This window comes from Lagenorhynchus albirostris, chromosome X, assembly GCF_949774975.1.
Source record: "Lagenorhynchus albirostris chromosome X, mLagAlb1.1, whole genome shotgun sequence".
Taxonomy (NCBI): Eukaryota; Metazoa; Chordata; class Mammalia; order Artiodactyla; family Delphinidae; genus Lagenorhynchus; species Lagenorhynchus albirostris.
Window position 1 is genome coordinate 113,825,980 of NC_083116.1, and position 26,604 is coordinate 113,852,583.

General features: G+C 40.8%; 1 protein-coding gene across 1 annotated transcript in view; it reads right to left on the reverse strand.

Annotated features, from left to right (window-relative positions):
• Positions 1-25,675, reverse strand: part of PHEX (phosphate regulating endopeptidase X-linked) — a 196,724-nt gene extending 171,049 nt beyond the window's left edge. Inside the window, exons 1-3 of the mRNA XM_060137789.1 lie at positions 25,558-25,675; positions 20,265-20,333; positions 12,847-13,008 (exon numbers count right to left, since the gene is read on the reverse strand). Coding sequence (XP_059993772.1) covers positions 12,847-13,008; positions 20,265-20,333; positions 25,558-25,675 — 349 coding nt within the window. The remainder of the gene's footprint in view (positions 1-12,846; positions 13,009-20,264; positions 20,334-25,557) is intronic.
• Positions 25,676-26,604: the final 929 nt, after the last annotated feature.

A 26,604-nucleotide genomic window follows, 5' to 3' on the forward strand; every position in this document is an offset into this window, starting at 1 on the left:
CTGCCACAGCGTGGGCTATGCAGCCTTCAGACCTCAGCCGGAGCCACAACTGCCTTTCCTCACCCAGCACTTCCCACACAGTCCCCACTAGACACGTTTCATTCTGGCAACGACCTGCAGCTTTCAAACCCCAACTTCCTCTTCTCCACAGCTCAGAGATTCCAGACTGACACGAACACCTTTGACCTCAATTAAAATAACTGAATTTTAATGTCTTAATTTACTCGCACTGGTGTGTATCCAGAGCAGTGTGTAGTCAAGGGGGAAAAAAGAAATCTCTTTCCTTACATTATTCCAGGACTTGGTCAAAATGTTGGGAAATATAAATTGCGAGAAATTAATAAATTAGGGCATTGCCCAACAGTCTTTAATGTGCGCTAGCAAAGCATACTGCCAGAGTGGTTATTTTCAATGGTTCTCGTTTCAGAAAACTCACAGAACCTTCTCCAGTAGACAGTGGCTACAGTTCTCTACTTGGTTAGTTAGACTGGACATCACACTTGAGTAGGTTCTCAAACTTGGCCGCAGGTTAGAACCACCTGCAGGGGAAGGGTGGTTAAAAAACCAGAAGCCAGCCTGTACCACCCCAGACCAATTACATCAAAACCTCTGAGGATGGGACCCAGGCACCTGTGTCTTTCAAGCTCCCCTGTGATTTCAGTGTGCACCTGGGGGTGAGGAGCACTGGTCTAGAACTGCCCTGTCCAATTCAGAAACGGCTAGTCGCAAGGGGCTGTTGAGCACCTGAAATATAACTGGTCCACAAAGGACACATGTTGCAAGTGTAAGATGCGTAGTGGATTTCAAGGACTTAGTAGGCAAGAAAAAAACGTAAAATGTCTCACAAATAAGTTTTTTTATATTGATTCCATGAAATGACAATATTTTGGATATGCTGGGTTAGATAAAATACATAATTTCACCTGTTTCCTTTTTACTTTAATGTAGCTATTAGAAAATGTAAAATTACATGTGAGTTGCATCTGTGACTCATTACATTTCTTTTGGACATCACTGCTTTGGAAGCTGCCTTTATAGGTCACTAGCTGTGTGAATATGAATGAATTGCTTAACCTCTCCCAGCCGCAATTTTCACAACTGTACAATGGGATAATACCACCTTCCTGGTTTTCAGGGGTTTTACCAGGTCAAAATAATCTGAATTCTAATCCTAGCTCCATCGCCTATTAGCTGTGTGATATTGGGCTGGTTATTGATTGTACTGCTCGGCTACTTCTATTTCCTCATTCCCAAAATGTAGATAAACCTTCCATCTTACAGGCTTGTTGGGAGTTCAGTTTAGAGAGTTCAACAAATGGTAACAAGGGTATTATTAAATAAGGTCACCTCTATTAAGTGCCTAGAATGTTAGGGCCTGCTCTGTGTGATCTACTCTTACGAATTTGGGGAGGGGGCGATCTGTTAAAGGCTCACTTCACAGTAATGAGAAGAAATACCCCCATTATTAGTAAATCAGGGGAGAAATGGGGATTTTTCCACATTGTAAAGATGCTCAACCCATCCACACCTTCAAGTTGCAGTTGAAAAGTTCTCAGAATTGAGGATGAGAGCACAGCTGAAATCATCTCATCAGGCAGTTTGGAAATGCGAGAATGAAATTTTCAACTCCGTTTGGCCATGCATTTGTGTGCAACCAACTTTTAAATTTTTCTGGTGCCTGAGTTTTGCCACTGACCAATTAGGAGTATAGTAAAGGTAAGTGATTGTCCCATTTCTCTAAGACACAGGTTTCAAGGCCCAGGAAATCTGAATCATCTGCTTCTGCTGTGAAATCTGGATGACCCTTGGAAGTTCCTGCAAAAATCCCATATTCTCAGCTCCGTTATTATCCCGGCTTCTGGCAACCAAAAGCAGGAACACGTGGGAACTTGTAGGAGCTTCAGGAATCGTTACCACCAAAGTTCACGTGGGTACGCCTCCGAACTGTTACCACCAAAGTCAGCTAGGATTTTTCTTCCCTTCCCAGTCATCCTCTTTCAGGAAGTGGCTTTTCAAAAATATGCAACTCTTTTGAACAACTACAAAGTAAAATACATTACACACACCAACCATGCAAAATAGGGCCTGGGTGTGGGGACGTTGAGAAGTGTCACTGTAGGTATATATATATGTCTTTCTCAGGATGCAAATATCCTGTGTCATTAGTCATGCCAAAAACCTTATATTTAGTCAAAAGATCCCAAATTTAGTTGACAATCTTCTAAAGTAAAATGTTTCTATCTTCCTACAACATTCAAGCTAACTAGCAGGAAACTTTTCATAATGTATTGCAATATTTATACTACAAACAAGCCCCCTCATCTGTTTTTCCACTCCTTTTCTTCAGTCTAGTCCCATGCATAGCATTTCCAGGCTGTCACTCCACCTTTCAGAAACCTCAGCTTCCTTGCCCCAAGTCAAAACTCTCACAAATGGATTCTGACATCCTTCATCCGCCATCTCACTCCTGTCATCTCTCACCAACAGCGCTGCTCATTCCTTCCTTCCAACAGACCCAAGTTATACTGATTCGGTCTTCTCCTTGGAACCTCACTCCAGCACCTCCAGATTTACAGCCCCCCTCCACCCGCTGCCATTTCAAGTTCAAACAAGAGTCCCTGTCTTCAAGATCAGACAACGAGCGAGCTCTTTCATACACCACATAATATGTACTTATGAATGAAGACACTACTTTGTATATTACTACTTTCAATCATTTGCACTGTTTATAAATATTTTTAACTACACTATGACAAAGGCTGTATCATCTCTAGTTGGGCACTGACCTTTAACTCCCTGCTTTCATAATAGGTATGTGGTAATAGACAGTAATTTCGTCGATAACTGTACTTGTTCTGTGGCGTAGGTAATCCCGTAAAGCTTGCACTTAACCAGTTCAAAGCTTGGCACTGGCACAAATCTCCAAACACCTATCTCCAGTTTCATCTAATATCATTATAAACACCTATTAACTGTTGGTAATGTGCTCATTACCCAGGGATTCTAGACAGTGGACTGCTCAAATATTTGGGTATGAGTGGACCAGTGGGTCCATGTAATAGCTGTCTCCACTCAAAACACCTGAATTAGGATGCACTGAAAGGCTGAAGTGAAATAAAACTATACCTCTTGAGGCGTGCCCCAGCAATCTTTACATAGGCAGGGGTTCTTAATCTTTTTTGTGCCATACATCCCCTGGGCAGGCTCTTAAAACCTATGGGCTATTCTCAAAATATTATCTATAAGAACATAAGATAAGAAACATAGGTTTACAATGGAAACCGGTTATTTCAAAGCACAGTTAACAAAACAGTTGTTTTACTGTTTGACATCATGATATATGCACTACTTCATTAACTCATTAAATAAGATCTAGCATCGAGTCTAGCCACTACTATGATTTTGAAGTGGTGATGTATGTACATAATATTTCAAGATACCTGCAACATCTGTATTAAGATTTTTAAAAAATGATGATTCCCATTGGTAACAAAGTCACAGCTAATAATACCAGAGTTTGTAGCCTACAGGCATAATTAAAGAAAATGCTAAAGTTCCATCAAAGGTTAGTGAAAATAAAGATGCATTTTTTTTCCTATTCAAGTCCCTGAATTCTATCGACAGCTCTCTTGAGGGGACGTGGGTCTAAGTTAAAGATCCCCTAGGGATGAGGAAAAGAAAAGAGAGAAGGAAAATTGGTATAAACAACAAGAACAACAACAAAAAATAATGGTATCTAAAGAAGATCTAGAGCAGCCTAAGATGACACTTCTTACTTTCACCAATTCCCCTTTCCTCTTCTCTCTTTCCCTACAGGAGAGATTTAAAACTCACATACACCAATGAGTATTTTGTCTGACAAGTTAGATTAGCAAGACCTTCCAGGGTTTCAGGTCATGACCAAGATCCAGCAATAAAAGTTTGGAATACACAAATATCCTAACCTATTGTTTTCACCCCTAGGTTTGCTTCTTTCAGTACCAGCTGCCTCGTTTACAGGAATGATGAGACTTTTGGGAAAAACTAGATCACAATATTTTACTTTAATAATACTGTTAAATTTTCTTATCTATTAAAGTTCTACTTTTTATTTGATTAGGAAACTAGCATTTCTTAAGCATCTACTATGGGCCAAGTGCTTTTAAAATGTTCATTTAATCCTCATGAAATTAGCAGTAATAACAGATGCCACTTATCAAACCCTGTTAGAAGACTTTCGCTGCATCTCACTGAATTAATCCAACAGTATTGCCAGATGAGAAACTGAGACTCAGAAGGAAGTGGTTTGCCTATGGTCATATAGCCAATAAGTGGCAGAGTCCCAGTTTCTTTTCAGAGCCCAAACTTGGCCGCCATTCTGTGAGTTCTTATTTTCCTTGTTGTAACTTACACAAGATCACACCGCCAGGGAGTCTTGGAGACCCAAGAAGGGCTCTAGCCTGCTGCACTGTCCACTCCCCTGTCCTGCCTTCCTGAAACCTAGAACACAAATGAAGAACTGACGATACCCTTCCTCTCCTGTCAGGGGCAAGCTCTGGTTGCAACTCACGGCTCTTCTGGGACAGCATGCAGGGCCCCAGGCTCAGAAGGGGGGGAGAAAGAGAAGACAAAGCTACCCCACCCCAGCCAGCCACATACAGAGGGCACGATCTTTTTCTTCAAAAAGTATTTTCTGAGCAATAACTATATGCCAGGCACTATGCTGGGTGCTGCTGGGTTACAGTGAAGCCCAAAATGGACAAGACTGTGGCTCTCAGAAAATTTACCACAGGGGGAAGGGGGAAGGGAGGGGAGCAAGCATAATGAGAAAAACAAGTAAGCAAGTATACAAATGAGATAATTTCAGATGGTTATAAGTACCACAGAGGACACTAATAGGGTAACAGGATAGAGGGGGACTGGAGATGGGAGTAGAGAACTATTTTTAATAAAGGTGTTCTCAGGCTTCCCTGGTAGCGCAGCAGTTAATAATCCACCTCCCAATGCAGGGGACACGGGTTCGAGCCCTGGTCCAGGAAGATCCCACATGCTGCTGAGCAACTGAGCCCGTGTGCCACAACTACTGAGCCTGCGCTCTAGAGCCCGCAAGCCACAACTACTGAAGCCACCCCAACGAGAAGCCCGCGCGCCACAATGAAGAGCAGCCCCCGCTCACCGCAACTAGAGAAAGCCCGCACGCAGCAACGAAGACCCAACACAGCCAAAAATAAATAAAAATAAATAAATTTCTTTAAAAATTATTAAATAAAGGTGTTCTCTGATCTTTCTGTATCAGTGAAATAAATTTGAATTTATTCACAGATAGCTCACCTTTCTAATGGCCTATTCAGGCCTCTAGAGCAGCATTGTCTGACAGAAATATTATCTGAGCCAAATACATAATTGTTAATTTCCTTGTAGCTATATTTGAATAACTAAAATAAAACAGGTGAGATTATGTTTAATAATATATTTTATTTAACCCAATGTACCTTAAAAATATCATCATTTCCATAGGTAATTAATGAAATAAATCATCAATTTACTAGTGAGATATTTTACATGTTTTCTAAATGAAGTCTCTGAAATTTGGTGTGTATTTTACACTTACAGCACATCTCAATTCCAGCTAGCCATATTTCAAGTGCTCGAAAGCCACATGTGGCTAGTGGCTACGGTATTGAACAGTGTAGCTCTAGAGTCTTTTATTTATTTATTTATTTTGGCTGCACCTCGTGGCTTGTGGGGTCTTAGTTCCCAGACCAGGGATCGAACCCAGTGCCAAGTCCTAACCACTGGACTGCCAGGGAATTCCCTCTAGAGTCTTGATTACAGTACCTATTGAAATATTTTGTGATGTGCAGATTTTTATTTTCCACATGGTAGTCTTGGGAGCCTCATTAACTTCTGCATCCTCCTATGCTTAACACAATACCTCTTGCTGGATGTGAATGAGGAAGTCTAAATTCTTATTGCTGTTGGCAACAATCTTATGACCAAGCAGACTTAGAAAGCATGAGACAGTGGATGTCAGAGTAGAGACAAAGAAAGAAATGTGATCCTTAATGGGATGGTTCAGCTGCTAGATCAACCCTTACCTGAAGTCCACATGATTACTAGATATTTTGGTTACACGAGCCAACAAATCTTCTTTATTGTTTAGGCCAGTCTGAGTTGATGTTTCTGTTACTTGTGACTAAAAGCAATTGGTGCCAGGAAAAAAGTAAAAGCTCACAAAATAGTCCTGTGTTCACGGACTAATACAATCAAAATGCTGTGTATTTCAATCTATTTGAAGCGAGCACATTTCCCCCAAATTAAAGAGCATATAACTCAGAATGAATGTAATGAAAAGATCTGGTTCTTATCAAGCGTACCCAACTTATATCTAGTATTAACCACTACAGAAGTTTTAAAAGCTACATTAAAGCCACAGGGGAAAAGATCGGATCATAAAATAAAAAGATTGGAACAGGGAGGAGTCAAAAAGTAAGACAAGGACATGCACTGGGGGTAGAAATGGATACACAAGAAGAAAACCTAAAATGTTGCATGTCGGAACTACCAGAACACAAGCTTTTACACATGGTGGCCGTTCTCATGGCCTCTTTACTTCCTTAAGCTATTTAGAAAGAGGTCTTGTCCTAAAGCTAAATGCACATTTTTCACAGAGCCTTCAGGAAGAAATTCATTTCTGTATTTGAAGTGAGTGTCTCCTAACAGGAAATGACTAAACTTTTTAAAATTGGACTTCTTTCCCCTTCCTCACATTTCACGCACCCACACTCCCATCCTACCCATGCTCAAATGGGGTACTGCAATTAGGAAAAATGGGAACAACAACAACAAAATTTCATTTCACATTCTAGAAGCCTGCGATAACAGGCCCAAATCTTTACCCAGCACCCCTCTGTGCACACAGGACCGATAACGGCGCATGTACAAACTGGCAATTTGCTGCTTCCTGTACGGCCACATGGTCAGAAAAACAGGAGTCTGCTCTGAGTGGGCGCACTCAGTCCATATAGCAGATTCAGTGAGACTTACAGGGGCTGAGTTTTCACCAGGAATAAAAAGCACACCACGGTGGCTGGCTGCTCCTTAGCACTTCCTCACCACATCCCTGTTTTGTTTTTTCTAGTCTGACATCATTTGTTTCAAAGAGCTTAATGATGTCAAAGCTCAATCTGGTACATCATTATACCATGTTCACTGTATGAGGAAAATGACACAATTCACTATGTCTTCAACGATCTGAACTTTCTAATTATCAAACGACTTTACAGGAGCCGAACTGAAGTTTTCAGCTTTTTAATATCTGTAAAAGACGATTTGACTAGGATCACTAATAGGGAAAACAAGATTACAGGGGGGTTATTTAATTATGAGAATCATTTAACTCTCAGCCAGCAGGTATTTACAAATAAATAACCAATCTATGAATCACGATCATCTTTCTCTGCCCATTAATGCATAGACCCTACTTCATCTTATTGTTCTGCTGGTGCTGTCTGTGCTTAAACATAATAATATACTGCATTTCTTTATAAACTATTGGCAAAGATCGCTATTCCATAATAGAGATGAGCTGGCCCTACCCTGAGTCATCTGTCTTCTGTTTGACACAAGTGTTCTATCTCACTCATTGCCTCATGTTTCATAAATGCTCATTTGCAAAATTTTCATCTGTTCATTCATAAGCAGTGCATGCTGTGTCATCCTCATGGCCACTTGAAAACAAATTTGGGAGGTTTTGTAGGAGGGAAATTTTAAGACATTCAAACACATGACTACATTCAGCCTTTTAAAAAAAAAAAAACAAATTCTAATTCTTGGAGAGAACAAGAAATAATTTTATTTGCCAAGTAGAAATCTGAGTCTTACATGCCATTTAAAGAAAACATTCATGAAGCCAGGTTGCTGACTTCAATAGAGGGCAATTTTTCATCAGCCAGGTCTGTCAAATCCATTTTATTTCACAAATTGGACAGCCGTTTCTGTGTGTTCTCTATCAGCCATAGGAAAATGGTATTCTTTTGATTGGCCATATTGCGTTTTATTTTTGGATGTTCTCTCTTTTTTATCAAGGGTGAGGAAAAATATCTAGACTGTATTCAATATTTTTGAAAGCACATGATATTTACAGAGGATAAGACCAGAATAAAATGTAAAGCATTTGACAGACACTACTTCGTGAGCCTTAGAACTATCTTTGAGACAAAATGGAGGAGCAAAGGACAAATATTAATTGAGGGCCTGCTACGTGCCAGGAACTAGACTGGGTAATTTATATAGGTCATGTCCTTTAGTCCTCACAAATCCTATGAAATGGGTATTCTCATCTCCATTTGAAAGGTAAAAAAGCTGAGCTAGGTAAGCTAAGTAATCGACCAAAAGTGACACAGAGGAGAAACGAAAGGGAACCAGGATTCAAATCCAACTCTGTGGCATCAAAACTCAGGTTCTGAGTGGCTTACAGTGAGGAAAAAATTTGGAAACCACCTAAATGGCAACACATGAATTGATGAAACAAACTGTAGTATATCCACACAAAGCAGTCACGGCAGATGATGGTACAGATCTATTTTTATTGACCTGAAAACATGTTAACGTGTCAAGTAAAAATGACAGATTATAAAAATAGAATACATGATCCCTTGTGAGATATATATATAATTTTATATGTATATTTGCATTTAAAAAGTTATCACCAGGTATTGGGACCTGAAGTATGTTTCTCCTCGTTAGTCATTTATAGCTGATCTACAATGAGCTTGCATCACCTGGATGGTTAGACAGATAAGTAAACAGACTGAGAGAAACACAGATACATAGATAGATATAGAATAAAGACATACAGATAGAATTTAAAGACTAGTGTTTAATTCTTGGACTCACTTTTCCTCCCTTCCATCTTTCACTCTTCCCAGTCCCCCACCTCTATTTCCTGGGATCACTTCCCAAAACAAACAACTTGCATGCTAAATAAATAAATAAATGTCTGGTGTTTAAAAAATAACATTGTTAGCACCTCTGATATTTGAAAAGCTCTATTTATACACTTTAAGAATACCTAATTATCTGCAACATACTTGCAGAGTTCAGAAAGATATGTATCTATAAATCTGTGTATCAGTATCATCTACACATTTACGTATTTCTAATCTATACATTTATAGATAGAGAGAATGAAAGAATAGTATGATAAAGCCAATACAGTACAGCAAAACAATAACCATCAGGAAATCTGGGTAAAGGGTATATGGGAGTTTTTTGTGCTACTCCTTCAACTTTTAAGTCTGAATTACCTCAAAATTTAAAAGTTTAAAGAAAACATATTTTATATTTCAAGCACATACATCTGGAACAAGATGATACTAATTTAAAAAGAGACCCTACTCCACCATTTGCTCTCCTTCTTGGCACTTGTAGCAAGAGCCCTATGACTGATCTTTTAATTCATCCTTTACAGTGCTTGTCACAAAATAACTTGAGATTTATTTGTCTGTGTCTTTCCCAGAGCGTAGAAATATATGAGGAGCCTCCCATTTTGTTTCACAAGGCCAGCACAATCTTGATAACAGAATTTAACAAACCTAGCACACAAAAATCCATGGACCAATATGAATCATAAATACAGACACAAATATAACAAAATACTAGCTTACTCAATTCTTAAGCAATGTCTTAAAATAATAAACCATTCATAAGCAGGATTTATTTCAAGATTATAAGGTTAATTTAGCACGAGAAAATCTAGAGAAGTTAAAAGAGATACTCCATGTGAGTCTCTTGATAAACAGTGAAGAGATTTTTCCTGAGCAATACCTTTTTGCAAACTAGGAATAACAGAACACAATAAAAAAGGTTAGAAAAAAAGAAAAAATACATTGGGGGGAATGCTAGAGGCATTACCACCCAAGTTAGGAATAAGAAAATTATACCAGGCTTCTCTGGTGGCACAGTGGTTAAGAGTCTGCCTGCCAATGCAGGGGACATGGGTTCGAGCCCTGGTCCGGGAAGATCCCACATGCTGCGGAGCAGCTAAGCCTGTGTGCCACAGCTACCGAGCCTGCGCTCTAGAGCCCGCGAGCCACAACTACTGAGCCCACGTGCCACAGCTACTGAAGCCTGTGCGCCTAGAGCCCATGCTCTGCAACAAGAGAAGTCACTGAAATGAGAAGCCCGTGCACCGAAACAAAGAGTAGCCCCTGCACTCACTGCAACTAGAGAAAGCCTGCACACAGCAATGAAGACCCAATGCAGCCAAAAATAAATAAATAAAATAAATTTATTTTTTTAAAAAAAGAAAATTATACCCATTATCACTGCTATAATTCAACATTATTCTGAGAACCTAGTCAATATAGCAAAAGGAAAGGGAGAGACAAAAATTACAATTATTTCTTAATTTTATGATTACCTATCAAAAAATCCCCCAAACCCACCAAATAGCTATCAATTAATAAAATAGCTCTACCTAGATCCAATATAGATATATCAAAGCTTTACAACAGGCATCAGGAGTTGGCAAACTTTTTCCATTAAGGTCAGAGAGTAAATATTTTAGGTTTTGCAGGTTATATGGGCTTTATGGGTCATATGGTCTCTATATGCAACTACTCAACTCTGCCTTTGTGGTGCAAAAGCAGCCATTGATAATGCATAAATGAATGGATGTGGCTGTCTTTCAAAAAAACTTTATTTACAAAAACAGGCAGTGGGCTGGATTTGGCCCGCGGGCCACAGTTTGCTGACCCCTACTTTATACCACACACAAAAAAATGGGTGATTACGAAAAGTAACCATTTAAAACAGCAAGAAAATATATGAATACCTAAAAATAACTTTCTAAAGGGTGATTCTGATGTATGCAACAAAAATGAAACGGTGAATACTCTTTCAACACAACAATTTCATATCTGGGAATTTATCCTAAGGATACATTTAGATAAGGCCATAAAGATGTGTAAACTTAGGTATTATTATAGTGTTATTTATAATAAGGAAAGATATCTACTGACATAATCCATGTCTATGAGGAATACATTATGTGTTACAGCAGGTGACAGAGCAGCATGCGTAATATCAGCTATCTTTTATTTTTTTAAATATATGGCTGTGCATATGAGATTATGCATACGTACCCACACATGGAGAAAAACACCTGGAAAGCTATATATACCCAATTGCTTTATTAGCAGTTATTTCTAGGGGTGGATTTATGTGTGACTTTCTTTTTACTCTTTGCATGTTATTTGTGCTCCTTTTTACTTTCACGACTGAGCCTGGAAATAAATTTTTTTCATTTTTCAAAGTAGAAAAAAAAAACTTGTGCTGCTCTGAACAATTTACTCTTACTTCTATGAATTTTAGCCCATATACCATGTCCTCCTCAAACAAAGCCCACCGATACTGATTTTAGTTTTTACAATAAGACATTCCCAGAAATTCTTTAAATTATTATAACTGCTTCATGCCCTGAAGACAGAAATCTTTGGGCTATACCTAATATAAAAGGATCATCTATCTGGAAATATTGACTTTTTTTTATCCTTCAGTGATATTTCTCCAATTGTGTGTGTGTACATGTGCACATATGCACACATCTCTCTGTCTAGGAAGAAAAGAAGCCAGAGAAGGGAAACAGGAAACAGGCAAGAATGGTAGGTAAAGGACCGACACGAGTTAATATCCTGCAGGAAAATAAGTCTCAGTAAATTCATTCTTCAAGGTCCTATTTACAGTTCCACAGAACAGGAATCTCACCTGTTGGGTTATGGAAAAACTCTGACATTCTTGCAAATTCTCATTTATAACTTATGAAGATTAAGTTTCAGCCTTCTAGTAGAAAATGTAAGTCCATATGATTTATATCTAGTTGTGAAATTTAAGCACATTTTTCCTTACAGTGACAATAGGTATCTAATTATTTTGCCAATGGTTTCAGATGTTGTAACATACATATAAGTTGATACGTATTTAATTTTCATTAAAATTAATGAACTTAATTCTTAAAATCTTGAGGAAAAGGATATGGAGAAGATAGAAGAATGATGATTCTCAAAAATTTTCAGAAATTCTTTCAGGTGTGTTACTGAATGCAAGTTATATGGCATAACTCAGTTATAAGAAAGCAAAAAATATATATACTATTTTTGCCTTCTCAAAACACTCACCTTACCTGGCCTTGAAATCTCTGTACTTGCGTTCTGAAGTGGTTTTCTCCAACAACTCAGCATAAAAATTAGACCAATTGTGAGCAGAAGATGCTCTAGCAAAAGATATTTCCAACTTTTGAAGAGTATGTGTGCATGCACGCATATGTGAGTATGTGTGTGTGAGCTTGTCATTGCTTGAGAGGCCATGGGGAAAGGACAGTCTCCCCAGAGCCAACTTAGAAGTTAACAGGAACAACATGACAAACACAAGGTCATCCAGAGTTCCCAAAAGTGATGTCAAAAGACAATGAAGTGTTAAGTACATTTTGTAAACCATGAAAATCCAGGACACAGTGAGCAAGTGATGAAGTTTGCTCTGAACATAACAGATGAATAAGTATACCAATATAACATGATTTTCATTAAGTATTCCTTTGCTCCCAACCTCAATCAAAGGCTATTTATTCTTCAGCAGCAGAACTTACTATTATGAAATGTGAATATAATGAACTACACTACGCTTGCACTGAGATCTGAAAGATTAAAATTCCACAACTTTCCTTTCAATCTTCCACTTTAAAAAATCCTGGAAGTGAATTTAGTATAGTTAAAGAGTGAGCAGTCATGCCGCAAATCCAAAGCTATGTTTTTCTTGTCAAATACTGCTCTCTGTAAAGCACATCACCAAACCCCAGGAGAAACTTACCCTTCAACTTGAGGTCGACATTACGTCTCAGCCAAGGATAAATCCCATAGCTTGGCATATCTTCAGGAATTGGATTACTGTTTATCCAGCCATCACAAGCAAACCGGAAGAAATTATCACAGGGGTCCACAGACAGATTTACTTTACTCAAGATGGAAGCAGCTATTTAAAAAGAAAATCATAGGATTAATGACAAGCACTGAACATTGTGTACTGCTCTCTTCCACATTAAACAATGATTTCATATCAACCAGTTCCCAAGCCTTGGCTTTTACACTTCCCCTCAAATGAAGCCCTGAATCAACTTCACTATATTAAACTATTACATCCAGAGCGAGTGGATAAAAGTTTTAGTCATATTATAGTTACTGGCTTTTGCAGGAGCACCCCTAACATCTGTGGGACCTGGAATAGGAATATAAATGGAGTATAAGGTAAATTGTTTGCCAGGACGCGCGTGACATTTCCTTCCATTCCTTTCATCCTTCTGCAAGGTGACTTTGCCACTCTTGCCACCAGGATCTATTTCCCCTGCCATGAATCTGGGCTGGCCTTGTGACTTGCTTTGACCAACAGAAAGTGGCAGAGTAACTTTTCATGAGTTTCAAAACTAGGCCTTAAGAGGCCTTTCACCTTCCACGTTAAATCCCTTTGGAGCCCTGAGATTGCCCTTTGAAGAATCTCCTGGAGGAGGTAAGGCCAAGCGAAGAAGAACCAAGCCACCGCCAACCGCCAGATGTGTGACTGAAACTATCATGGACCTTCCAGGCCAGGCGACCCTCCAACTGAATGCAGCTGTATGAATGAGCCTAGGCAGTCTCAGCAGAGGAACCCCACCAAACCCAAGGCATCATAAGAAATATTAAATCACTCTTGTTTCAGGCCTTTAAGGTTTGGAGTGGTCTATTCCACAACAAAGGCTAACTGAAACAGAAGCCCACATGTAATACCTAAATGTTGACAATATCTATTTACAATACACCTTTATAAAGACCTGGAGAGCCAGGTATGGATCCTTGAGCCCCTTGACATTCAGGGCAGCTCTCAGAGGACTGAAGCCCTGGAAGAGACCCAAACAGGCCCTAAAAGGAGGCTTGGGGCCATCTTGCAGGGAATTCTGGGTTGAGGAGGGGAGAGGCATGGCCAGAGCAGAGCAAAGTGTAACATTCTAAATGAGGGGCCCAGGGCAGGGGCCCCTCTTGCCCAGGTCTCGGGGCAGAACTGGGTATTTGTATGAGTTAACAGAAAGACACGATAGACTGATCTGCCATCTTTTCCTCTTTCTTAAGGCCACACCCGATTATATATGGAAGATAGTCAATCGGTAGGAAGTTCGTTCATACTTAAATATGTATCCATGAGCTTTAAAAAAACGTCTTTCGTTACAAAATGAGAAGGTCCCAAAATTCCTAATATTGAACTCCAACTCCCTTCCAACTGCTGGCTACCACTCTAGCATAAAGATATGCACCAAATGATTTTTTTTTTTTTAAAGGCGGCCAATATTTTAATGACCTGGGAAAGACGACAGCCTGGGTGATTTTCATAATTAATTACTGCCAGAATACATTTATGTTTGAAGTAATGAAAACTCAATGAGTTTTCAGCTAAACTTGAATGACTTGCCAAAAAAATATAATCTGCATAAATTTAGATGCGCATATTACAGTTTGGTTATGTGTGTGGTTCCTCCAGGTTTAAAAGTAAGGCTACACATTTCTCTAGCCTACACTTTTTTTTTTAATTTATTTTATTGAAGTATAGTTGATTTACAATATTGCATTAATTTCTGCTGTACAGTAAAGTGATTCAATTCTAGCCTACACTTTCTATGAAAATTTCAAACAGCTTTTTGTCTTTGATGAAGTTAATAATATACAAACAACTTAATCTCTATAGAACTTCAAAATCCCCATCACGCTCAATCCTTCCACATCCAAAAAGAAAAAAATTGGTTTAGAATCTAAGGTTGATAAATTTTAAATTTACTTAATATTTTCACCTTTCAGAATTAATTAGGTTGCCTCCAATTACAATTTTACTTACTGTTACTATTTTATCATTAATATTTAATATGCAAATTTGCTAGGACACATAAAATCTTCATTTTAGTTTATATTTGTGGCTATCCTGGTTGTGCAGCCACAGAATGAATCTGCTATGGAACACCTCAGGAACACGGATCATACAAGTTTCAGTCCCACACAATATTCGGAGTCACATAGAGGAACCCTCACACACATTTTTATTCACATAAGCACGTTGTTTTCTGGCCACCTTCCCAAGCCTCCGCCTGCCCCCAACCCTCAAATGTATCCCATCTCCTCAGTATTCTTGCAGGAACCTAAACTGCAAGATCAGCTCTGACCTCAGCCCTGGTATAAAGTGGGGGAATACATCACTCACACTGAATTTGGAACTGAGCCCACTACGTGGAAAAACTCCAGCTTCAGCCTCTCAATTCAGCACTCACAATGCACAGCTGGGCACAGGGCTGCACTTTCTGCAAGGGAACTGTGACTTCAAATTGCAAGGGACCACAGCTGTCAAGACACCAAAACTCCTCTCCCCCTACTCAGCTCCATGGAGAAAAACCACAGAGTCTTGTTTTAATAAAAGAAATATGATAATGAAGGAAATCTGTGAAAGGCCAAGCTATGTATTCCCTCAAGTCATTGCATATAAGGTAAATTGTTATTCAATCTCCAGCTAGTGTTTATCTAGTAGAAGTGAAGACACCACTCCTTATACCACCCTGACTTTTTAAGTTTAATCAGGGTTGGGGGGGAGGGGATAACAATAAAATCACTAATATTGAGCATTTCCTCTGTGCCAGGAACTATGCTAAGCCCTTTTCAGGCAGTATAGCCTCATCACAGACTCTGGGGCCAGACCACCTGGTTTTGAATGCCAACAACCCCATGCAATAACTATGTAACCTTAGGCAGGTTACTTAGCCTCTCTGTATCTTAGTTTCCTCATCTGTATAAAATGGGATAATAATAGCACCACATAGGATTTTCATGAGAATTAAATGAGAAAATATGTGTAAAGTGCTTAGAACAGTGTCAGGCACATAGCCAAATAAATACAGCTGCCAGATAAAATACACAATGCCTAGTGAAATTTGCATTTCAGATAAATGACTACTCTTATAGCGTAAGTACTACCAAATATTGCACGGGACATACTCGTAGCAAAAACAAAATTGTCGTATATCTGCAATTCAAATTTAACTGAGCATCCTGAATGAATGCATGTAGCTAAATCTGGCAACCATACATACAAATCTGCTATTACAATTCCACAAACACTTACTCGAAACTCTTGAAGCCAGATGTTTCAGAGCTCATAGATTCTAGAAAACTAATGCAACGCCTAAACCACAGATTATATAATACCTCCAGCAATGTCTGGAGCAGCACTCCTGCAGCAAGCACATTAATAATTCTATAGGGAATAAATGCATATTCTCTTAAGTGGGATGAACAAAGTCTAAAACAGCCTCACATGAGTTAAGATCCAGTTTTGCCGTCACAGGAACTGAGCTCGGGTCCAGTCTTGCCAACTGAGCATTACAACGCTCTCTAGGTACAGGGTAAAGGATATGGCACTGTGGACCTGGATTACTAGTACTACCACCAACATTATTTTCTTCTAGTCTCACAACCAGTATGACAAATAAAAGTTCTTATTCCCATTTTACAGATGGTGAAACTGCGCTTAGGATAGTTTATGTATTTAGCCCATATCACATGGCCTGTACTTGGCCAGATAGATCATGCCTCACACTCATCAACCTCTCTGGCCTTATCCACTATCATTAGCACGCCCTTTCCTTGTTTCCTCGTTTCTTTGTATTCTTCCTCCACCTCTTATTCTGAAAGAGGGATTAGGATAGACGGAAGTAGAAGAGAAAAGGAAAGTCAAGAAGAGAAGCCATCTCGGAAAAGACTGGCACCTTCTCGCAAAAAGTCCAGAACGTCGCTCTCCCAAACTTCATCCTGCCAGCACACAGCGGCGCCCACGCAGCGCACAGCGGCGCCCACGCAGCACGCACGCGGCGCCCACGCACCGCCCACTGGGGCCCACGCAGCACGCACGCGGCGCCCACGCACCGCACCGCGGCGCCCACGCAGCACGCACGCGGCGCCCACGCACCGCACAGCGGCGCCCACGCAGCACGCACGCGGCGCCCACGCACCGCACAGCGGCGCCCACGCAGCACGCACGCGGCGCCCACGCACCGCACAGCGGCGCCCACGCAGCACGCACGGAGCGCCCACGCACCGCACAGCGGCGCCCACGCAGCACGCACGCGGCGCCCACGCAGCACGCACGCGGCGCCCACGCACCGCACAGCGGCGCCCACGCAGCACGCACGAGGCGCCCACGCAAACAGCAGCGCCCGCGCAGCACGCACGCAGTGCCCACGCAGCACGCACGCGGCGCCCACGCACCGCACAGCGGCGCCCACGTTACAGTGAAGAGGACTGTAGCCCTGGTGAGCCTTTTGCTCCAGAAACAGCGGAAGTATCTTTTTAAATATTAGAAAGCCAGTCGCCAAGGTGAAAACTAAAAAGAGGGCAGCAAGGGAAAACACTAGCTGGCAGGAGACGACATAATCAATGTCATTCTTCAAGCTTTACTTTTGCATTATTATGATTCGTAATAAAGAGACAAAACTCATGAAATAAGTGGCCCTCCGTACGAAAAGTTGACTTAGGGTTTCAATTTGAGTTTGAGTTCAAAATTTTTAATTTTACACATCTGCAAAAACTGTTCCACAGACGAAGCACAAGGTGATGACGTGAAGTCTAAAACCTGTCCTCTGATAGTCCCACCTGGTGCCCCACCTGACTCCAGGTCACCCTTGCTCCACTGGAGAAATCCCTAGGTCAGCTGCTCCGCTGGGAGCAGGAAAGGACCTGGGAATTCCCACATCTTTCTCATCCGTTCTGGGACGAGATCAAAAAGCTGACACAGTTGTCTAGTCCCTAGAGTCTAGTAGGTCTAATGTTATGAAAACAGAGCAAGACAGGAGCAGGGTCCAAGAGAGTTTCCTGGCATGGCCTCTGGCACACAGGCACAGATGGAGAGGAGCCACACACGAACTTGAAGCCCAGCCCTGCTGCTAACTCAGGATGTGACCCAGAGCAAGTTATTTAGCACCTAGAAGCCTACATTTCCTCATGTGCAATTGGGCCGGGTGATAGCACCAACTTCATGGGGTTCTTATGAAGAGTTTTATGAGATGGCACATGTAAGTCACTTAACATACTGCCCGGTTTAAAACATATATATAGATAGATAGATAGATAGATAGATAGATCACTTAAGAATGGGACAAGGGGCTTCCCTGGTGGCACAGTGGTTGAGATTCTGCACTCCCAATGCAGGGGGCCCAGGTTCGATCCCTGGTCAGGGAACTAGATCCCACATGCATGCTGCAACTAAGGAGCCCACGTGCTGCAACTAAAGACCCAGCACAGCCCAGTAAATAAATATTTTTTTAAAAAAGAACTCTAAGAGAATAGACTGGTGGTTGCCAATGGGTAGGAGGGTAGGAGGGTGGGAGAGGGTAGGAATGCAAGTTTGGGATTAGCAGGTGCAAACTGGTACATATGGAATGGATGGACAACAAGGTCCTACTGTATAGCACAGAGAACTATATTCAATATTCTGTGATAAACCATAATACAAAAGAATAGGAAAAATAATGTATATATGTATAACTGAGTCACTTTGCTGTACAGCAGTAATTAACACAACATTGTAATTCAACTATACTTCAGTAAAAAAATAAATTTAGAAAAAAGAACTCTAATAACACAACTGTCTAACCTAGTACCTTTGTATAAGGCCTCAGAGTTTAAAAGCCCTTTCACCTAAGTCTTTTCCATCTCAATAAATGCCACCACCCAACCACCGCCAAAAATCTAAGTATCACTTTGATTCTCTGAATTTTCTTGCAGCCCACATCCAATCCTTTAGCAAGCTCTTTATCTCCTAAACCCTCTTGTCTCCCTTCCCATGTCTTGAATTCAAGACAGCATCACTTCTCACCTGGCTTGCCGAAATAACCACCTGCCTTAGCGACCTTCTTCCATTCTTGCCCTCTACAGTCTCTCCTCTGCCCCAAAAGGCTCCCCAGAGTCGAGCTCTCCACACAGAGATCTTTCTGAAGGCTAATAAGATCTTGTGTCTCTCTGAAATCCCTCCAGAGGCTTCTGAGCACACTTAGGAAAACCTCAAACTTGCTGGCACCTGGGTTCCCCACTGACCCTGATCACCTGCATCCTGCCCCTTACCCAGAGGCTCTTCCCATTCCTCAAGTCCCCCAAGCTCTTTCCTCTACGGGACCTTTGCCCCAGCTGTTCCCCCCACCTGGAAAGCCCTTTCCTCCATCTTCACACAGCACTCCCTTCTCATTATTCAAAGGGCCCCTTCAATGTCATTTCCTCAGACTTTGCAATCTAGCCATCCTGTCACTTGCCACCACATTATTCTATTTTTTTAAATTTTCTGCATAACATGTACCACCAGCTGATATTTTTCTTGTCCATTAATTGCCTTGGGTGTTTGTTGTCTTTCTTCCCTTACCTGGTCATTCGGCCTCACTGCTATATTCCTAGAACCTAACTCAGTGCCTGGAGTGCAATAAATATTTGGTGCAATAATTCATTAATCTCTTCTCTTAAGGCCAAGAGGAAAGTGAAAGGACCATGTGCTTAACTTATCCCATCACTTTCCCCTTGGAAAACGCACACCAGTGTCCCTGGCCACTTAAAAATGGGAGTGGGGCTGGGATCCAGGTCCTGCAACTCTAGGCCCCAACACTGGTTTATGGAGGGCAAAACTGATAGATGTTGCAAAACTGAGGCAACTTTAACCGCTCGTCTTCACTTTGCGGTACCCACTGATACACAGCCTGTCACCTCAAGAAAAATTTGACTTGTAACGTGAAATAGAAGGACCCAAAGAGATTCCAGGTGACAGTGGAAGTATCGGTTTACAGAGGGTCCCTGCTTAGACGCAGACAGGCCAGACCCACTGACCAGAAGATACAGAAAGACTACTTGAGATAAATGGGAATCTGTATCCAGCTAAGGGGATATGAAGGTCAAGGTCTCCAGGTCTTAAGAGAGGCCATTCAGCCTTCCACACCCCTTCCTGATTTCCTTTATAATGATTTGGAATACTGCACAGCTGTTTCATTGCAAGGAAAAAGAAAACAGGAAACCTACATTCCACAACTTCACACCAAGTCTTGAAAGAAAACTTAAAATTTCATCAGAATTGCAATTCATACCTGGTAAACCTCAAGCAAACAAAATACTAAAAATACCGCCTGTTTTCTCTTCCACTCACCAAGGTACCATAATCATAACTTGACACAGGATGGAAAACTGACTTACCAGCTTCGATGCATTCTGGCTTCAGGCAGTACTCCGGCTTAGCTTGGAGGCTTAAGAAACCTTGACTCACTGAGAAAACAGACCAAAATAAAGAAATGACTGGCTTGCAGCAGACCACCACCAAGTAACCCACCGTCAGGCACGTATGCGAGACATTTGCTGTCAGTTCATCCTTCCCTGTGTGGACACCGAATTCAAAACTCCACCTGGCTCAGTGTCACAGAACCAGACTCTGGTCACTAGCTAAGTAACCTTGGTGAGACTCTTGGCTGCTCTCAAACTTGGTTCTCTTGAACATAAGACAAGTGGGCACAAGCAGACCAGTGCTTCTTAGAGTGGGGGCCCCAGGGCAAGGGCAGCACAGCAACATCACCTGGGAGCTAATTAGAAATGCAAATGACCGAGCCACACCCAGACCTTCAGACTCAGAAACTCTTTGGGCGGGGCCCAGCCATCTGCGGTTTAACAAGGCCTCCAGGTGATTCTGATGCAGGCTCAAGTTTGAGAACCACTGGGTTAAATGATCTCTAAAGTCTCTTCTATCTCTGATTATCTGTGGTTTAAGTCTCATAATTTCACTTTTTGTTTACACCTACATTCTCATTTTAGTGATGGGAAAATTGAAACTTATAGACTGTGTCACTTGGACCAAATCCAGAGTGGAAGGAGAAAGCTAGCATAGGTGGCATTTAAAGTTCTGCGTCTTATCTAAACCACCCATACAGACACGGCCCATCCAAGGGGGAAGAGTAAAAATATATCCTATATAACTCAGTCATCTATCAACAGAGTCATTATCTGCCTGCCCTGTACCCCACACACCCTCCTCCCATCAGGCCCAGCCAGACAGATGCATCTACCAGACAGATGCAGCTTGGTGGACCAAGCTTCCAACTACTTCCACCAAAACAAAACCAAACAAAAACCCTGTAAGACAGAAGTAGCTTTTCACCAATGGCTTAATTTCCCCCATCTGCCTGGTAACTTCATCTAAATGGATTTCTGCAGAAGTATAGAACGGTGCCCTATTTGTAAACTTCAGGTAGCACCTGGGCATTAGCAGATGTGAGTTTAGACTTTGAAAATATTTGTGGTAGCCAAGGAAATTGTGGAGAATTCATTATTGCTGTACTCTGTGAGCAGAAATAAGGAATCATTTGGAAATGTGACACTCATCCTCCAAACAGTCTTTTTACCTGTGTTACATTAGAGATTCAAGAAAGCTGTCTATGGAACAAACATCTCAGGCCTATTTTTTTGTTGTTTTTTGTTTGTTTGTTTTGCGGTACGCGGGCCTCTCACTGCTGTGGCCTCTCCCATTGCGGAGCACAGGCTCCGGACGCGCAGCCTCAGCGGCCATGGCTCACGGGCCCAGCCGCTCCGTGGCATGTGGGATCTTCCCAGACCGGGGCACGAACCCGCGTCCCCTGCATCGAGCAGGCGGACTCCCAACCACTGCGCCACCAGGGAAGCCCTCTCAGGCCTATTTTTAAGAAAAGAAGTATCTTGTCGTAAAGTTATATTTTTGATTTCTTTCAAAAGCAAAAAAAATGTAAAAAAATATATGTGGAACATAAAGATTAGTATGGAATATTTCAGTATGCCTTGGTGGTAGAACCGTGGAGTAAATTTTCCCTTCAGTCTACTTCTATATGGTTACCAAATGTTCTTTAAGGAGCATGTGTCTTCTTTTTCAGTGGAAAAACAAACTTTATTGTAAATAATAATATTTTATGATTGTGGACAATACCTTCTTGATACTAGCCTTGTTTTATTTTAGAAAAAAGATAATAAAATAGTTAAAGACATTCCTTTCAAGATACAAACTTCCAGTTATAAAATAAATAGGTCATGGGGATGTAACATACAGCCTGGTGACTATGGTTAGTAATACTCCGTTGTATATTTCGAAGTTGATAAGAGAGTAGATCTTAAAAGTTCTCATCACAAGAAAAAAATACGTAACTGTGAGGTGATAGATGTTAACTAGACTTATCATGGTGATCATTTCTCAATATATACAAGTATTGAATCATTATGTTGTACACCTGAAACCAATATAATAATGTTATATGTAAATTATATCTCATTTTTTAAAGTTTTAAGGAGTTATTTCTTTCATGGAAAATAATTATTGACCGAAAACCTCTAAGGAAGCAAAACTAAAATCAAATATCTTTACCTGATGATGAGTAAAAGAAAAGTTTAAGTTAAATTAATTAGGACACAGACAAACCCAGTCTCTGAAGGAAGAGCATCATTTCCATGGGGGGGTTATCTTAAGACCCTGTAAATTAAGAGGGGTCAACAAGCCCAGACAATGTGAAGGTTTAAGTGAATAAAACAGAGACAACAAAAAATTATTTCTAATATAAAAAATGAAAATGTTACTTTTTGCTGGTTAGGGGCTTTTTAAAAAACTTAAAGAGCGCTTTGGTTTCTCATTTTAGATTAGTCTATAAGCAGCAGAAATGACTTCAGAATGCAGTGACATCATCCACATGAGCATGAGAATGACCATAAAGTGGGGGTCAGCAAACTATGTCCTGTGGGCCAAGTCCAGTCCACTGCCTCTTTCTGAATGGTCTGTGAGCTAAGAATGTTTTTTACATTTTTTAATGGTTGGAAAAAATCATAAGAAGAATATTTCGTGGCATGTGAAAATGATCTGAAATTTAAATTTCAATGTCCAGAAATCAAGTTGTACTGGAATACAGCCATGCCCATTTGTGTACATATTGTTTATGGTTGCTTTCGTGCTACAACATAGTCGGGTAGCCACAACAGAGACAGCACATGGCCCAGAAAGCTGAAAAAATCGTACACATCAAATTTATATAATGTTATAAACCAATGTTACCTGAATAAAAAATAAATCTAAAAGAAAAAAATGAAATACAATCAAATAAACTGGGTATAGGCATATAAGGCCTTAAATCCTAAGGCTCTAAGTTCTCTGAAACCACCCCAAGGCCAGTGGCTATCACTCTTATTGTATAAAGACTAAGGTTTTAAAAAAGAGATTACCCCAGAGCCTAAAATACAAATAAGAGGGAAGGAGGAAGGCCAGAAATTGCAGACATGTGACTGAACTTGTATAGGCAGAAAAATATACCACAAAGTTTACCCGGAAGTGCCTTGAAGAGAAGACGGCCTTAACCAAAATACTGTCATAAAGAGCACTGTCTGGCAGGGCCCAGGAGATTTTCAGACAAGGACTTTGCTAGGTGCAGGGTGGGGGTGGGTGGCAGAGCCTGTGGAACTAGGCAGTGAAAAGGGGAGGAGGGAAGGAAGGGAGTCAGAAATAGTGCAGAGACATTTGACAAAAATATCATTTATGTTTTCACTTGAGAGTGTGCATTTATTTAAAAGCAAATGTCTCTGAATGTATTCATCCGAAAGGACGTGGTCACCTGAAGCAATACTTCTCAAACTTTAATTTGCAAATGAATCACCTGGGAATCTTGTGAAAATGCAGATTCTGAATCAGTAGGTCTGGGGTGGAGTTCAGGCTCCCAAGTGATGCTATAACGCTGCGGGCCCACAGACCACACTGAGTAGTGAAGGCTGAGGGAGGCCACACCCTTACTCTCTAACACCATTACAGCTTCTCTAAAGATTCTAAGTGAGAGAGAGCCATGTTATTGGGCACATTGGAAAGTTATTTTTTCTATCTTAGGCAGGCCTCCTTACCCATAATAGCATCGCCTGGCTTGATGAATTTTACTGTGTTCTAAAAACTTCAGAGCTGATCCCAAAGAATCATCTTCTCTCAAGGAACAAAGATTTGGAATTCCCCAGTGGCCTAGTGGTTAGGACTCCACACTTTCACAGCAGAGGGCCTGGGTTCGATCCTTGGTCAGGGAACTAAGATCAGTGTGGCTCAAAAAAAAAAAAAAAAGATTTGCTGCCATCAAGAACATTCTGATAATATGCTACAGCCTCAGAATGTAATCATGAGAGGAATTTCAAAAAAGCTTCAAGCAGCAGTAACGGCATTAAAAAGAGCACGTATTTTTACCTAAACAATAATCATTTGGATTTTCAAGTTTGGGAATGTTTGCAAAACACAAATAGTCTCACTTTGTAGTCACTTCCCACATAGTACATACTCCCTTGACATGCCCGTATCATTTTTCCTCCAGTTTTGAATTTCAGGATAGGACACTTGCCTAAACCGCAAGCGCCGAGAAATCTCACACCAGTTTTCGAGAGCCTCAATTTCAGTCGCAGGAGTAGGAGGTTCAGCTGTACCAGAAAGCAATAAACCCATCTAATTTCCTAAATCTTCAGCCACAGAAAACATGGAAAGATGGTTTGCTCGTTTTAGCAGAGTTTTCAACCACACAACCCTAACTCTTTTAAAGTTTAATTACTGGTTTTCCCCTGCCAAGATAAACATGGCCTCCTGCATCCTGCATATGCCAAGGTATGTTCCCAGGCTCGCTACATTTCAAACTGCACCTAGACTCTCCTAAATATAGGTCTTGGTCCTACATAACTTTCAAGCTAATGAAATACTGGTTCATACTTGAGCCGTATGAAACAAATACAAAGGCTAAGAGTCAAAGATTCAAAATGCCTAAAATTTTAGAACATTCCTCTCCCCTTTCTATTTTGTTCTGTCTCATAAGAATATGCTTTTAACATCACCCTCTGGGTACATCATTCTCACCAAAAGTCATTAAAATCAATGAATCACAATACCTTCCAAATCTTAGGAGGAAAACCTCTATTTCCTTCATATTAGTTTTTAAATCTAAGAGAAAGGCAGAGTTAAATTTTTTATTCCACCAGAGTCACTGGGTTAGAAAGGAATTGAAGAATATCATTAACGGTGCATTTTTAAAGACTGATTTGCACTTTGTGAGTTAAATTTCATGATTCATTCAGGCAAACACTGACAAAAATCAAATGGAAAGAAATTCCAACATGGTTTGATCACAATGTAAAGTCTTTCCTCACACAATAAATCAAAGTATCTGACTATGAATTCATAAACACTCATTTTGCTGAATGTAATGCATAAAAAACGTTTGCCCGATGCAACCAAATCCTCTAGCCACTCGAATCCACTTTATACCCACTTCACATTCTGGACTATGCATTTGGTACTTGGGAGTTTTTATTTATTTACCCTCCTAAAGAAAAAGCTTCCTTTCATTTGCATATTTAATAGAAACTAAGGATGCACCACCTACTAACACAAGCAAACAGCCCTCCACCTGCATCCTGACCAGGTTTGCCAGAATGCAGCACAAGGAAGCCACTGCACTAGCCCAGTTCCACTTACCTAGAAAGAGGACCGTGCCCAGCACCAGGGTGCCACCAGCGAACACGGCCAGGGCGATTCGAGTGCCTCTGTTGGTCGTCTTCCCACTCTCCACGCTGCTCCCTGTCTCTGCATCCATTGGGAGAGATGTAAGGGCCAGGCAAGAAGAAAGTCGCTTTTTGTGGCTTGGTGGCTGGTCTCAAGAGTCTGTTAGGCGTTGACATCCAAGGTTCTCATGCTCTTCTACTAATGGACAGGTTAAAAAAAAGCCCGTCAGGATATGTCCTCTCGCCACCCTTTCTCAAATACTTCTTCACAAATGAAATAAAAGAAACCCAAAAATATTGGTTGCCTTGGCTTTCCCCCTGGCCAGACAAAACAAACAGTGGTTGCTTTATCTTGGTGCTCTCCCCCCAGCAAGAGGGTGCTGCCCCTCTCAACCGATCGTTTGGCAGGCTCTTCTCTCAGGCGTTCCGAGTGTATATGTTTTACTATGTTACTGAACAGATGTTTTAGCTATTTAAATGTATAGTCACTTGGGGAGGAAAAAACGATTGTCTTTATCAAAACTGGATTCTTGTCAAACTCCCCCAAACCATGATAAGTTAGGTGGCAAGGATTCTTCCGACCCACTTCAAGATCTCAAAGAATCACATACTTCTTTGGCAATAATCATTCTGCTTGCCTGAACTGTCTTCATCAAAGATATTCTTTCAGTGTGCGAGTCCCTTTTTAAAGCCTTCTAAGAGTTCCTGGGATATCCTGGAGCATTTTATTTTAGGAAGTTTGTGTATGACAGCATGTGCCAAAAATCAGAGTCGTAGCCCAGTGCAGTGCAAAGTAGTAATTAAGACACATACAGAGGCTGATGGTTTGGACTGGAACTTTTTTTAAGGAAGAAGGAAAAGCACTTCCTTTCCGTGGTGCTACGAATTGTACAAAAGGCGAGTAAGTGTTCGAATTAAGCTTATTAGCCAGCACAAAAGATATGGCAAAAGGGTTTTTCCCTGCATGTTTTAATGAAAAGTGCACCCGTGTATTGTGTCCTCCAGCCCCACCATTGGTTAG